Below are 15632 nucleotides of genomic sequence, written 5' to 3'. Positions count from 1 at the left end.
CAATACTTTTTAGCAGCGATAAAGCCAATAGGGTTTCCCTTAAACAGCATTTTGCATGCAGCGCATGTAAGCAGCATTTATGATTGCTTATCTTTACACGTATTGGCACATTGAGGCCATCTATTGCCTTTGCCCATTTTTTGCTGCAAATCTGCAACCTGCACTCTGCAGTAAGTCGTGTGTTTCGGCTAATTATCTTCTGCATGTATGACAGCACTGCATCTGACCAGTTCCCCTCAGAGCTAGCATAGGCAGATCACGTATTCACAGCTGAGGTTTAGGCCTGAGATCATCACCTGTCTTGCTCTCTGTATGGAGCTCAAGGCAGAAACAGAACACTGATCTGTGGGTTACGATCAAGCAATAAATATATAAATATGAATAGAAAACAGATTCACCTGATGATAACGTAGGCTGGAACAGACTTGGTTGATTAGGAAAAGTGTGAAATTTTAGCTTTCCTTCAACGCTATGAAAACAAAAATAAGTCACATCTGTGACATTGCTGCCAAGTTGTCATATAACATGCGACTGTTTGAAAACGTATTTCCTTTTCAGGTAACATCAATTTGAAGTTTCACTATAGCCTTTAAAAGTATTGGCATCTAAGTCCCAGTATCTTAAGTGTTGCTTGCAAAAAAGCAGAACTAGTTAGTGGTGCTTTGTGACACGGGCCCACTTAGTATCTAGGCTGTGACTGCATGACCCAGTTTTGCTGTGGTAATAGCAGTGTCAGGAAATGAATATCCAGAGTACATTTACATGTCAATCATAAGCTTCACAGGCTCAGTAATATCAAAGTCAGTATCTATTTTATTTTGATGGGGGAAACATGTGTAAACTTTGCCAAGGTCAGCCCAAAATACTTTCATGTAGGCCGTTTTCTTAAATGTACACACTTGTACTTATCACATTTCTCACTCTAGCCATTGTCAATGCATCCCTCACTCAAGACATATTTTCAGAAGCTCTCAAGCAGAACCCGATCCTTCCAATCCTAAAGAAGTATAAATTAGACTCTAATGACTTAATAACAACTGGCCCAACACTCACCTACAATTCATCAGGAAGACCACTGATAAAACAGTTTATGTTTAACTCTAAGGTCATATCACTTCTAACTATGTCTAGAACAACTACCAGTCAGGCTTCACATCATACGGACACTACTACCTTACACATCATAGATGATGCCCTCCTGATCACAAATGAAGATAACCTCACCTCCTGACATTGCTGTGCTACACTGCTACATTTGACAGGGTCAACTATCCCACCATCATATGCACCCTGGAGTCTCAAATGTTATTCACTGGCAGTGTCCTTCAATGGTCTTACCCTACCTTACAAACAACACCAGTGCAGTATATTCACATGGGCACCTCCAGGTCCCAAAAGATCCCTATCACCTACAGAGTCACTCAGGGTTCAATTCTGTCCCCTGTCATCTTCAACCTCTATGGTGAGCCACTTGGTGCTCTACCCACAAATAACAGCATCAAGATTCACCAATAGCCATACAAATCTACTTGAATGTCTCCACTGCTTCAGACAGCCAATGCCTTCAAACACTTCCTGCAAATCATCCATACTTGGATGTCTGGCACCTACCTGGAGCTCAACATGTTTAAGTCATAATTCCTGTTATTTTCCAAACATAACAAATAAGAAACACTACAAACCTGGTATAATAACATTAACCCTGAAAGCTTCAAACCCCAACTTTCACCAAAGCAAAGTCACTTGGATTCACCCTGGACACCAACTGTATCCTCAAGGAACATGCTGCAAAAAAAAAAACATGGCATGATACCAGCTCTCTTATAAAGAAAGTGAAAGAGTTTTTTCCGGTAACCAACTTCAGAACTTCTGTTCAAACCCTAATACTCTTGCATGATAGTAATGTCCTCCTAAGCGCCTCCCAGACTGCAGACTGGCAATTTTTAAGGACATCTTACAAGCCAAAGCACATCCCATCATAGACCTGAAGGACTAAGATCACATCACTTCCATCATGATGAACTCCAATGGCTCCCCCTGCCAGCTCACACTATTTTCAAAACCAGCTCCATCATTCACAAAGTAATAATCACCAACACCTTGGCTTATTTTGCAAACAAGCTCATCATCTCTGGTGATTCTCGTCACACCTGCAGCCAGGACACCATCAGTCTACAGACTAAGATGTGTAAAAGAGAAAAAAAATCAAGGCATCAGACTATTTTCATCTATGTACCAAGGATTTGGAACAACATCTCTGTATCTCTCAGGACTGAAGAAACGCTTCTCCAATTTACAAAAGAGTTGAAAACTCACTTCTTTAAAGAAAACTAAATAACACTGTTTAACCGTCAACAAATGCAGCTATATCTCCTATTAATTGCAGACTTTAGGCTTGTATTTGGTCCACTGTAGCACTCTGTTGCCTTCTGGCTAGGGTTTCAATTTAGAAATACCATATACATGCATATGTAATCATATTGCTTGTAAAACCCATTCACAAGTCAGGGTTTCTTTGTTGGTGTGGCTAAGTTATGGATCACTCCACCTCCTCACCTCCCAATGTCTCAAATCCCAATGTCTCTAAACTCAGTTAGAAATCAGTTACAAACATGGCTTTACACCCTACACCTGATAAAAACTCTATTACAGTGTGCTATGGTCCCACAGTACTATGAAGCTTTTGTGTTAAGACGCTTTACCATATAATGCGGCGTCACAGTTTTTGTCAATTTGTTGTCATTTAATGAAATTTATGGCATCTGTTTACAGATATGCCATTATAAAACAGGTGTGCATTACAATGAAAAGACTGCAGGTAGTAAGTTAGCAGAGCTGGATAGTAGGTAGATGGTTATAACACACTCCCTGCCAGTCCTAGAATTTGTGTCAGCAGCACTTTGTAGTCAGGGACATGCAATTTCAAATTTCCAGGTAACATTTCAACAAAAAGGTGATGTTAGCTAAAATGACATGATTGAGAGGAGGTTTAATTTTCAAGGGAGCACTTTGTACCCGAGTATAATTTTGCTAATATCACCTCTATGTTCACTTCATATAAATGGTTATTTATCAGGCAAGTAAGAAGCTCCTTAAAAACAGCATGCCTAACATATGTACCCATCGACTTCAACTCATCTACATACTTTCCTAAAAAACTAAAGATCCGAGGCAGGACACAGAATCTCAGAGACAAAGGAAATCTCAGTTCACCAGTTTCCAGGTGCAAGGAGAAAACTGCACACATAAAAATCTTGTAAAATTTTGAATGCCCTAAAACACAGATCATGTATGTTTCCTTTTTCAAGCACTTTTGAAAGATCACCACAAAATCAACCTCCTTAGTATCAAAATCCTTTCTAACGCCTGACCTTCTAAAGTAAGAATGTGAAACAAACTGTGATTAATGACCCCATGAACATAAGAAGTATTACATTTTCCTTTTTGCTACATTGACATCAAGTACATACCAATCACGCCTTTTATGGAAATAAGTATTTGCTTCATTACTTTTACTTTGACGCTCTGTACATGCAATATCTTTTCACCCTATACGAGTGTTCTGCTGTCCTTTCATGGTAGAAGTTCACACTTTTACATTTTTTTTTTTTATTTCATGAGTCTTTTAGTGGGATTTTATACAATAGGAAAATTAAATAACAAATTAAAAGAAATGGTACATTGTACAGTACCATCAAATCAAGTGGGAACAGTAGTTTGGGATATAGCATGAGAAGTCGGTTCACATTTATAAAAGTAGAGGGTAGAGATAAGTGTATTTGTTTACAATGGTGAGGTGAGGTTAATCAGTGTGTGTATAGTGACGAAGCAGTTTTTGATGTTGTAGTGAATGGTTAAGGTACCAGTAGATGAAGGAGACAGAGTAAAAGAGTGGAGACAAGAGAAGAACATGGTGATGGGGGTGAAAAGTATGGAGTACATGAGGAAGGGGGTGGGTAGAGAGTGGAGGGAGCAGGAGAGTGAGGAGAGGAGGGGGAGGGTGGAAGAATGAGTGAGTGAATGCATGAATGAATGATCGAGTGAGCAGATGATCATGGTTACATAGAAGAGTAAGACATAAAGTTGTCTAGTTTGCACCAGAGTTTACCATTCTTCATTGATGGTGTCTTCAATTATAAGTTTAGTGAGTTGCAAGCAGTTCTGGTGAATTGGATCCATTCCCACTATGTGTGGGGAAATAGTGCGGATGAGTCTTTCCATTCACTGAGGATAACATTAATGCCAGTTGTGACCAGAATGTCCCATAGGAGACAGTCCTCTCTGTTTAATGTCAGTGGGGAGGATGCCTAGTGTAATACAGGCTAAAGTAGGAGTCAGTTTTGTATGAAGTATTTGAGATATTGTATTACTAATGTCCTGCCAGAACTGTTTGGTGGAGGTGCACTCCATTAGCAGATGTTCTAAGTCTCCTGTTTCCTTCCCACAGCTCAAGCATGTGTATAAAGACTGGCCGGAGTCCGGTGGGCCATATTGGCAATCCATTATCTGCTTTGTGCCAATGATGGAGTTATTATGTTGGAAATGAGGTTACTCCAGGGAGATGGCCAGTCCGGTGAGGCCTTTAGAGTGTTGTTGGAGTCTAATAGTACAGCTTCCCATGGAAGCTAGGTGACCGCCTTTAGTATTTTTTCTCTAATGTGCTGGGTAGGTTGGTGGGTTAGAGGTTTATGTTTGGCTGTAAGTGATTTTATTTTAAGGAAATGGTGAAAGTCTATGTCATTTAGGTCAAATGTGTCTTTAATTAGCTAGAACTGTATGGGTTCTGATAGGCTGCCGCTATCTCGCACCAGGAGAATATCTTTTTCCTGCCCATTTCTCTGTATACATTGTTCTCCCTTCTAATTTTAAGTTTTCATTGTGCCACAGAAAGGCTAGGCATGAGTGTTTAATTTTGTTGTGTAGTTTGTTGTCAGTGTTTCAGAGTGCCTGTGTTGTGATGGATAGAATGTTTATAAAGTGGCGTGTTTTAATTTTTTGTCGTTTAATAATTAAGTGAGGGATAAGGATTTGGCGAGGATGATTTCAATAGCGAGCACTTGCCACGATTAGCAGCCAGTGATCCCCCTGTTTCGCTAGGAAGACATGTTGGTATCTCTGGTAGTTGGATAAATTTACGCTGGCAAGTTTTTTAAGGAATTCTCAGTTTCTTTAGGGCAATTCTGGGCTTTTTAGACTTCCAGAGAATGTTCTCTAGCATCTTTTTCTTGTTGAGATCGATGGAGTCTTTAAGGTTATGGGTGAACCATATACCCATGTATTTTATCTTATCTGTGACCCGTTTAAGTCCATACAGGCTGATATGTGAAATGTTACAGTACATACTGAGAGGAAGAACCTCTGCCTTTTCCGTGTTGAGGAAGTAGCCTAACATCTTAGAGTGGTCATTGATGGTGGATATGATGTGCAACAAGGCAGAGTCTGCCTAGGTGGTAAAAAGGAGGATGTCATCTGGGTAGACGGCTAGTTTTGTGGACTTAATGAGAAAGGGATACCAGGGATGAGTGGATTTTCTCTGATCAATGTAAGTAGGGGTTCTAGCGTTAGTAGAAATAGTACGGGGGAGGAGTGGGCATTCTTGTCTGGTTCCTTATTGGATGTAAAAGGGATTAGACAACTTCCCGTTGATGTTTATTTTAGCTTTCGGTTTTTTGTATAGAGCAAGGATCATTTTTGAGAAAGCAGGGCCAAAGTTGAAAAAGGTGGGTGAGGCTTAGAAGGTCTACGATACCTTATCAAAGGCCTTCTGTACATCGAATGCTATTGTGCAGGTTGGATGGTGCAGGAGTTTGTCTATTTCAATTGCACGGTAAAAAGGCTGATATTACCCGCCCTGAATCTCCCTTTGATAAATCCTGATTGAGAGGGATGTATTATGTTTTTGAGAATGGCCTCTATTCTGAGGGTTAGGATCTTAGCGTATATTTTGCAGTCTGTGTTTATGAGGGATATTGGTCAGTAGTTCTTGGGACTGGATACATCTTTTCCTTCTTACACTTTTATATTTTCTTTCTAATAAATATATGGAACTAGGGAGGCATGCCTCTCCCATATCCAAAAGGTTGGTCTAAGGAAGATAGGGCAGGCTGGTCACAGGGAACTACGTAGGGAATAAAAAGGTTTCTTTAGACTGAGGAGATTTCACATTGGGCTCCATAGGAAAGTCTCTCAATGGGAACCCACTGTGGCCTTCTAAAAAGAAGTAAGCCCCAGGCGTTATTCAGGCAGATGGGCCAGGCCACAGTTACACATCCTGAGTTTGGTGGCTTTGGTGTCGTAGGAGAAACACTGGACAGTTGGGCTGTTCTGGGGCTTTCTAGGATCAATTAGCCATGATGTGGTCCCAAGGAAGGCAGGTTCATTTTAGTCTCTTCAGGGGAGTAATTGTTAATTTCAATTTATGTAGTTAAGGGGACAACACTTTTGCGACAAGGTTGTATATAAATCCTTGTTATTGCTTTTAATACTGCGGAGAACACAGAGGGTACTTTGTACCACTAGGAGGGATGATTTAATTAAACTTTGCATCGTAAGCCAGGAGGGGTCAGCCTGGAGACGCTGCGAAGAGAAGCAGCGAGTGACATACCAGCAGCCGTTTTCGCTTGCTTGCCATCACTACCAAAAAATAAAATCTCCAAATTGAGAGGCAGGCGAGCTGTGGTGGGAGAGAGGGGGGATGTGTTCACCGCAGGGAGCATGGCTTCTGGCAGTAATGTGAAGGAGTTTCGAGAAATTCTTGCCAGAATGCCAGCAATACCTCTCAGTGGATAGGAGAGGGGCAATGATTGCAGCAGACTCCCGGGGGCACAGGAGTTGCAAGGCATTCCCCAAGAGCTAAGTCAGCAACTGCACACGTCGAGGATATTAAGCCTCACACACAAGGGCAGAATACAGCCCTCAGCACAAATAAAAGCCTGGGAACTATAAAGATGGCGGCTGAGGTGCACAGCATGTCCAAAAAGTAGGCATTACTTATAGTAGTCCTGGGGGGGGGGGGGGGGGGGGTCGCATAGCAGTTCCACACCCCTCCTCCCCTCCAAGTGTCAGCAAGTTCAGGTTCTAGTTTTTTGCAGGGGAAACGAAAAAATTGCCCTTTTGTCTTAGCAAACGAAAATACAGTATCAGTAACAAAAAAGGGCAGGCAACAATGTTACACAGGCCAGCAGTGTCTTGGACAAGAGTAAACCCTCACATCGTGTAGAGACACTGTACAGATATGATAATTACAAAGTAGAGGGGGAGAAATGGATATGGATGCCAGACAAGAGCAGTGTTCATGAGCCGAGCATGCCATGAAAAGAGGTAGGGAATAGGACCACAGCTCCATATGCTGGCTTTGGCGACCTTGGGAGGTAACAGTGGGAGGAACCTGGTAGGTCAAATCAGGCAATGTGGCCAGCAAGAAGCCAGGGTAAAAACGGCCTGTAGACACTGGGCCCAAGGGAAGGATAGGCCACAACCTTCCCAAAATCAGGGTAGCTAGAAGAGGAGTCATGTCATGAGCACCAGACGCATATTTAGTGGACAACATTTGATGGTGGTGTGGGTGATGGGAATGTCCCGGAGTGAGTGAGGGAATGGACACATGGAAATTTGAGGATACGTGTGAATTGAATTATAGTGCAGATGAGGAAGAACTTGAGATAGGGGAAATTCCAGCTTGGCATGAGGGTGACAGGGAAGGACAGAAGTTGAAACCCGAGGGAAAGGGGGCTAACATTGTATAAAAAAGTAATGTTTTCCATGTGTCAAAAACCCAGGCACAAGGAACAGAAGCAGGTCACAGCAGGAAGAGAGGTCAAGCACAGAAGGAGACATGAGACCGGATAAGGTCTGAGAGGCAGCAATTACAAACAGGAGCAGGACTTATGCATTGATGGGAAAATGAAGTGCAGAAAAAAACATATACAGATGGTGGAAAATGGGATTGGTCCCCTGTCAGTGGACAAAGTGGCCAGTATGGGGGATGATTTGGTGAAGAAGGTAAGTAATGAGATGAACAATGGTAAGAAAGAAGGTACTGCCAAAGAGAAAGATACTTCTAGTGCAGAGAAGAAAGATGTAAAGGCAAAAAAGATGAAACTAGTAACAAAGCTAACGCTTTACCTTCCCAGGGGTGTATCTATGCCCATGGGCGCACAGTTGGCTGTTAAAACAAAAAAAAGATTTGGAAAAGGGAGTTTGTGGAAGTATGCAAACTTCTGCACAGGGAGGTACAGTCCAAAGAGGGGTCTAGAGAAGAAGCATGGAGCTGGCTAGGAGCCCTCATGTTCCCACTAACGTGGGCACATGGACATCAGCTTTCCTCATCTATGCGAGTGCCTACTGCGAAAAACTTCCAGAGCTCTCTGTGTCCATATTCAAGTACATGAACACCATAAGGAAAGCACAGTTAGATTTTGGGGGCATAGCTTGGCTTCATTATGATGAGAAATTTTGAGTAATTGAAACCAGATAAACCATGGGAGGAGGTTGACAATGAACTCTGGGCTCAACTGATATATCCTGCAAGAGCACCACCCGTGCTACACACAGTAAGTGGCTTAGCAGTTCAATACTGGTCCTTTTAGGGACATGTTCTAGTGAATTTTAGTTTTTGTAATTCAGATTGGTGATGCTATGGTTCTTCTTGGGGCATTTAGAAACTCAGAGATTCTGGGGGGTTGCAGATGAAGCTGGAATGGATACCAAAGATGTTGAAAAAGGGTAGTACTTTGTTGGTCTAAGATGCATCAGATGGGCAAGGGTACCCAAATTCTGATGAATGCTACAAGTAGTGAGTTGTGCCCAGTGGCAGCTTGGGATAGTTTCATGTAGGCAAGAGGAGATTCAGGGAGCATGTTATTTTGTCATCAGGATGGAACACTTTTGAAGGTAACACAAGTTTTGGAGGTAATGAGAAAAATTCTGACACAGCAAAGAAAAAGAGTAGAATGAAGCAAACAAATTGGGTTTTCAGACTGTTGTTTCCATTACATTAGGCTGATGGAAAACAGTCAATAAAATGCACTGACACAATGCTGTCTCTGTTTCAGGTTGTATAGCAGGCCTAAATACACCTCATTTCTGCATCTGGAGCATGGGGCATTCCTTTGTCAAGTGGGCTGCGAAGCAGGCTGAAAGAAGTCCTTTTGGGAAGAATTTAGGTTTTCGAACAGTTGATTTTCACCTTGAATGGTAGGGAAAAAGGAGTATAAAGTGGGCGCAGCTACTGCCTTCGTTATCTAACCTAGATGTTTTGATTATCCATTTTGGGTGTGAATAATTTGGTGCAATTGTCAGGCCTAGGCCTTATGAAAGTGATGAAGAATGATCTGGATGTAATTGGAAATTCTTGGGCTAGTATGTTTTTTTTTTGGACCGCGCTAGTAGTGAGATGAGTTTGGCGAAGAGCTTTAACGTATAAGGCAGTGGAAAATACATGGCGTAAGGATGACAAAGAAATGCATCATTTTGGTGGCAGTAGAGGAATAGGCCTACTATAGCATAGAGACATAAACAAAGAAGACTCTGTCCTTTTTCGTCAGGTGGGTACATCTATCCTTTTTGAAAAACAAAATGTACTTACTGGAAATCTGAGAACCGTTGGCCAAGATACTATCAAGTAAGGAGATGGTGCAAGGTGTACTTGCAGAGTGGTAAAATTCAAAACATCCATGATGGCTGTTAGGCAACAGCCTATGACGGTAACAATGTTTAAGGAATATGTTAACGGCTGTTGGGACGACAGACTTATGCCTCACAACATCTATTTGGGGAACAGGCAATAACGCCTGTTCAGGGTTTCCTCTGGGTGGCAGTCAAGAGGAGGGCTCACACACTACGTCAGTAAGGTTGGGGCCTTGACAGGAGGTCCTTGGCAAAAAGGAGGCCAGGAGACTGAACCTGGGGGTCAGGCCAGGTGTGAAATGACAATCAATGGAATGGAAAGGGGGGGGGGGGGGCAGTGTAAATCCTGGGATCATGGGGATATTTTGTTTACATGAGGGGAGGGTTAAATGGGGGGGGGGGGAAGGTTGACTCATTGTATTAGTGAGGTGGAGTTGTTGATGTTATTGTATATGAAATTCAACTGCAACCTGTCCTAATAAAGCAGCCTTTTGCTCTCAACAAAACTGTGCCTTCTGGTCCACCTTGCCCGATGGGGTCTCAGGGGTGGCCTTCTGAAAGGAGGTGCATTCCTGGCGTTACTCGGGTGGGTGGCCCAGGCCACTGACAAATGGCCTGGGATTGGTGGGTTTGGAGTGGTAACAGGAGCGTTAGGGACAGTTGGGCTGTTCTGGGGGTTTCTAGGATCAACGCTGTGGTTCCAAGGAAGATAGGTTACTTATAATCTATTATCCTCCCTCCTTACTTCCAGTTGTTGCCATTACCGCACTCAGGCTTGATTTATTGGTGTCCGGTTTAAAGATGGTTTTGTTGTCGCTTAGGACAGGTGGCAGTCAAGCAGGGGGCTCACACTAGGTCGGAAGGGTTGGGGAAAACAACGGGTCCTTCGCAAAAGGAGGCCAGGAGGGTAAAGCCGGGGTCAGGCATCCTGAGAGAGATTTTGTATACATTGGGATGGAGGTTTAAGGGGGGGGGGGCAGGTTAACTCACTGTATTGGTGAGGGCCTGTTGAAGTTATTGTATTGTATATAGAGTTCAACTGCAACCTGGTATAATAACGCTGCCTTTTGCGGTCAACAAAACTGTGCCTCTGGTCCATCCCATCCGATTTTTGGTGGTGCTTGTTCGATAGACAAGAGGACTTCACCTAAACTTCTGTACAGGATTTGAATCCCAGACCTTCAGTGGAGGTTAATATTATTTTTCACAATTTATAAAGCGCTTCATAGTACCTATTAGGCTGTAAAGCACTGAAATTAATTAGGAAAATGTAAAGGTGCGGAAAGAATGTGGTCTAGTTATGTACCCTGAATCATATGGTTTGCAACCAAGAAAAACAATTCAGAGCAGTAAGTGCCAGTGAGTATGTGTCCTTCATCAATATGTCACACATAAGACTTGAAGCTGCCGCACATTAACACATTTCAAACGAGGAAATGTGGCACATAAACCCGCCTGCGACAATATATGTCCTCGGCCATTCACATCCGTCGTCGCTGCATTCTCGCTTCCCGTGCAGACACTTAACGCTGCCTGGTTCCCCAGCATCGGCCTAATCATTTTCTCTCACCCTCTCCAGACCGTATTATTCCACACCTGTATCCACTTCCATTCTCCTGCCCCCTCTCTAATTTACCTACTATTGCTCCCGGTAGATCACTCTATACCCTTGCTGGTCCCACTGGCATTTGTCTCTCTTCTCTACCTTGTTTCTTTTCTCATCTCCTTCTCTCGGGTTAACTAAGGACACCCGTCACCTGACGAGCATCACTCCCACTGATATCGATCTTCCACGTTACCTGCCACGTTCCCTCTATAACCAACTCAGACACTCTCACCGTCTGCGCTCCCTTAACCTACCTGGACTCCCCCAAGTCCTGCCGCCCAGCTCCTAGAACCTCTCGCTGAGGTCCTTCAACCAATCACTGCCAACAGTATGTGACGTCACGAATACACAAGGTTCTATATCCATGGACTCGCATTGACGGGAATAGGGTGCTTCCGGGTGCGTCACCTGGTAAAGCATGTGATGCCCAAAGTGAGAGGCGATTGGATCGTACAGGCATTTTAACATAGGGGCGCGGCTTTTGTAGACGTGCAGTTGTTATTGCTTTGGTGTCACGAGACTGTAACCGACAGAAGAAAAGGACTAAAGCCTTAGAAAGAGGAGCGTGTGGGAGAGCCTGTCTTGTAACGAAGATGGTCATTTTGGCCGTGAGCGGCTTGAGATAAATTCAGTACAGTTTCTGCTTCGAAGTCAGATTTTCAAAATTTCAAATTTTGTGTTACCTTACAAAGACATAATTAATTGAAATACATAGTATGAATAGCGTATCCATTGCACGGTGCATGATATATGCATATTCATGAGCTTATATTAAAGGCGTTCATATGCTTTGATACATTTGTAATTAATTTAGAAGTAGAGTGAGAAATATCGAAACGCGGGCTCAACACGCGATCTTGATGTTTGTCAAAGTTACCAGCAGCCGCTGTGCTTACATGTGCTAGCTCACTGCGGTACGCATGTGCAGTACGTGATGCATGGGTAGTCATTGGTCCGTTTCCGGACCGGTATTCTGTTCCTTCCTCGTACTTTCAGGAGCACGCTTGTATCAGTTGATAGTCTCTAGTGCCTGCTGTTATTCCGTCAACAGCTTGCCCAAGTCACCGACACCGTCCTTTGTGCAATAACAGTTTATGCATATGTCTCTGGAAATCTCATGTAGTGTGTACTATCCCTGGAGGCTTCTAGATTCTACTGAATATTGGTTACTTTGTCCAAGAGTCGGCACAAAAAGTATCTGACATTCCTGGGCAACCTCTTATGGTTTCTATGGCTCCCAAAAATCACTGGTACTCGCTGCCACTAGCCGAAGGATTCTAGCAGGTATCAGGAGTATTGGAAGTCTTAATTCGTTCCGGGCAGTGTCTCGCAGCATATGTAGTCTACAATAGTTTCTGGCAGTCATTTACTCTCCCTCTGTCAGTTTGCTGGCATATTTAATTGTCTCAAGACGCCACTTTCTCTAGTAAAAGCCTGCAGCCCCCCTTAATCTCTGGGTACTCTGTACATAGTCTTGCAATTGAAGAAGCCATGAGGATTAACCAGGATACACTGCTGCAGGGGCACCTAGCCACATTAGTGCCATACAATCCGGAGCACGTACCCAGGTAAGCATGAAAAGTGTAGGCCAATATTGTTAACTGGAGGTGGAGGCTGTCAGCCAGCGCAAATCGTAAGGTTGACACTATTGGCTGATTATTGTTCATGAGGTAGAGCGATGGTTTTTATAATACTGGTTACCAATGTTCTTTTAAGATGGAGGTTCAAGAATGTCAGTAGGGTGGAATGCTGATTTTAGTGGGGCTGGTTGTTTTAACTGGTTTATAATATGTGGAATTTTTCAGTCCCTGTTTAAAATCTTATTTCTAGTTTCTGTAATAGGCGATTTATGTCTCACCTGGCATAGCTGCGCAACTGTAATAACTTACTAAGGTGAGGTCTGGAGTCACGGTGTCTGTTCCCATAGTGAGCATTCGAGGGGAAGGCAGGTCAGGTTAGAGAGCATAATTAAAGCAGCAGTTTAAAAACGAAAATTAAATGTCGCTTTTCTTTCATCTGCTCTTTTTCTAGCCCTACAGTGACAAGCAGAAAAGATATATTTAAGGCAACATGTTTATTTTTTGCACTCCTTAGGTAATTATAGAAAACTTAGAATCGTTCTGCTTCTTTTTACAAATTTCAAGCTACTGCACCCTTTACTTTAAATCTGACTTGCAATAAAATGATCCTAATATTTTTTTGCAACAAATATCTAAAAGCTTTTCTAATGAGTTTCAATACTGCACTAGAAATTCTACTTTTATTCTTCATGTTTGCAAACATGCTGCCTCTCTCATATGAAAGAGGTAAGTATCAAGGATTTAAGTGGTGGTTTGTTAAAGGTGATGGTGTGAACATGTATTATAAGGAATAAAGTACCCTTTGTCGTACATTATAAATATATTGCAAGTCAACTTCAGCCTATTATTTATGGGCACTCTTCGGTTTTATTTTTCATTCCCAGTATCTGGTCAGAAGCTAATAAATTCAAGGCAACACAGAAGGCAGAGCTGTGGGTGGTGGCCGAGGGGATGTGAGAGAAGTTAAGCCTAGTGAAGAAAGAATGTTAATATATGGAACTGACAAAGTAAAAATTGAAATGATGGCTGAGGGGTAAAGGAGAGAAAATTACAATTCAGAGGACGATGTGTGGCCAAAATATGTTAGTATAGGGAGAAAAATATGAAAGTAAAGATGGAAGGAAAGAGATGATAGTGTAGGGGGCGACAGCAGATGGAAATGAATGTGTAATAAATGAGAAGAAATTAAAGATGAAAAAATAGAAGGAAAGCTGAAACGATTGAGGGGTAGATGAAAGCATGGGAAAAATGGAAGAAGGGTGAAACAATGAAAGGATTAAAGTAAGGCTGTGAAAATAGAAAGCTGGATGGAAAGAACATGGGAGAAAACTGAAGGAAATCAAGAATGAAACAAAGGAAGGGAACATAGGGTTGAAGCGAAGATGAAAGGCTGGATCAGTGCTGGGAAAGATGGAAGGAATGACACCAGTAAGGGTGTAAGGGATATACATTGCATCATATTCCATTTTTTTTTCCAGACAAAATTTCTGGGTGACCCCGACCCCTCCTAAGAAGGACCAGGGTTTACTCACTTCTTACATGCAGGTTATTTTTCAAAGTGGGGATATTTAATGTTTTTGGATATGCTGTTGTCCTTGCTTCATTACTTAAACGTGTTTTCTGCCTTGCTGACAGAGCCTGAAAGTCCAAGGCGTCAAATGCAGAAGTCATCTTTCTCTTTTCATTATAGCTCCTAGTACCTTATATTGAGAGGAGTGGAAGAGCTCGACCTGCTATCCCACTGACAACGGAGCAAGGGATTGCTCTACCAGTCATTTTTTAACTTATTTTAACCTATTTCTTAATATTTTTTACGGGGGCATTCGGGGCTATTCAGGGCTATTTTTAAATTGCTTGTGATATTGTGCTGAACTTCCGGCTGTCTGAGATCTTATATATTTATTCTGTTTTACTCTCTGACGCTCACCTCTTTGATTTCATTTCTGGGACTTCTCCCCGGCCACCAGCAGAGTTCTTGGCTGCAGATCTGCCGCTTGCCTCGAGGTTTGGGCCTGTTGGAGCTCACCTCCCTTAAGGCATTAAGCGGCAGACATCTTGGGTGGAATTTTTGTTTGCAGGCCAGTTGCTTGCTAACGCGTGGGCTTCTGGGGGCCATTTCTCTACATATGCTGTCGCGGACGCGCAGCGGACAACAGAGTAAGGGATTGCTCTACGAGTCATTTTTTAACTTATTTTAACCTATTTCTTAAGATTTTTTACGGGGGCATTCGGGGCTATTTTTAAATTGCTTGTGATATTGTGCTGAACTTTCGGCTGTCTGAGATCTTATATATTTATTCTGTTTTACTCTCTGACGCTCACCTCTTTGATTTCATTTCGGGGTCTTCTCCCAGGCCACCAGCAGAGTTCTTGGCTGCAGATCTGCCGCTTGCCTCGTGGTTTGGGCCTGTTAGAGCCCACCTCCCTTACGGTTTTAAGCGGCAGACATCTTGGGTGGAATTTTTGCTTGCAGGCCAGTTGCTTGCTAACGTGTGTGCTTCTGGGGGCCATTTCTCTACATATGCTGTCGCGAACGCGCAGCGGGCACGCCAAAGGCAAGCCCTTCTGCGCCTGTCCGCGTCTGGAAGAGGCCGGGGGCCGGACATTATGCTGCTAATTATAAAATTTCCTATCTTAATCAGGATTTACTCTTTCTAAATAAAACCCCTGCTAATCGCCGGTGCAGGCGATTAGATCCGGCAGAAAATACGAGTGCCATTTGTAACTCTTGCTGCTGGAAGCCCTCTCCGTTTTTGGAAGATGGTGAGGTTTTAGACTCACACAGCAATGATAAATTCTCTGTGCAAAGCATGACATGG

General features: G+C 42.8%; 2 protein-coding genes across 5 annotated transcripts in view; one reads left to right on the top strand and one right to left on the bottom strand.

Annotated features, from left to right (window-relative positions):
* TMEM104 (transmembrane protein 104) overlaps window positions 1-14785 on the bottom strand; it is a 358378-nt gene extending 343593 nt beyond the window's left edge. The window contains exon 1 of one of the 4 annotated variants that reach the window (XM_069200086.1): window positions 14741-14785. The gene's annotated coding sequence lies outside the window, so the exon portion shown is untranslated. Of the gene's footprint in view, window positions 1-11332; window positions 11428-11487; window positions 11654-14740 lie in introns of those variants that run through there. The other 3 variants (XM_069200088.1, XM_069200085.1, XM_069200087.1) reach the window with 3 other exon arrangements.
* NAT9 (N-acetyltransferase 9) overlaps window positions 11802-15632 on the top strand; it is a 75546-nt gene continuing 71715 nt past the window's right edge. Inside the window, exon 1 of the mRNA XM_069200090.1 lies at window positions 11802-12801. Within this exon, the coding sequence (XP_069056191.1) occupies window positions 12725-12801 (77 nt within the window). The 5' untranslated portion in view covers window positions 11802-12724. The remainder of the gene's footprint in view (window positions 12802-15632) is intronic.

The sequence above is a fragment of the Pleurodeles waltl genome, chromosome 7 (genome assembly GCF_031143425.1).
Source record: "Pleurodeles waltl isolate 20211129_DDA chromosome 7, aPleWal1.hap1.20221129, whole genome shotgun sequence".
Lineage (NCBI taxonomy): Eukaryota > Metazoa > Chordata > Amphibia > Caudata > Salamandridae > Pleurodeles > Pleurodeles waltl.
Note: the sequence above shows the minus strand (reverse complement) of the source record. Positions and strands in the feature narration are given on the sequence as shown.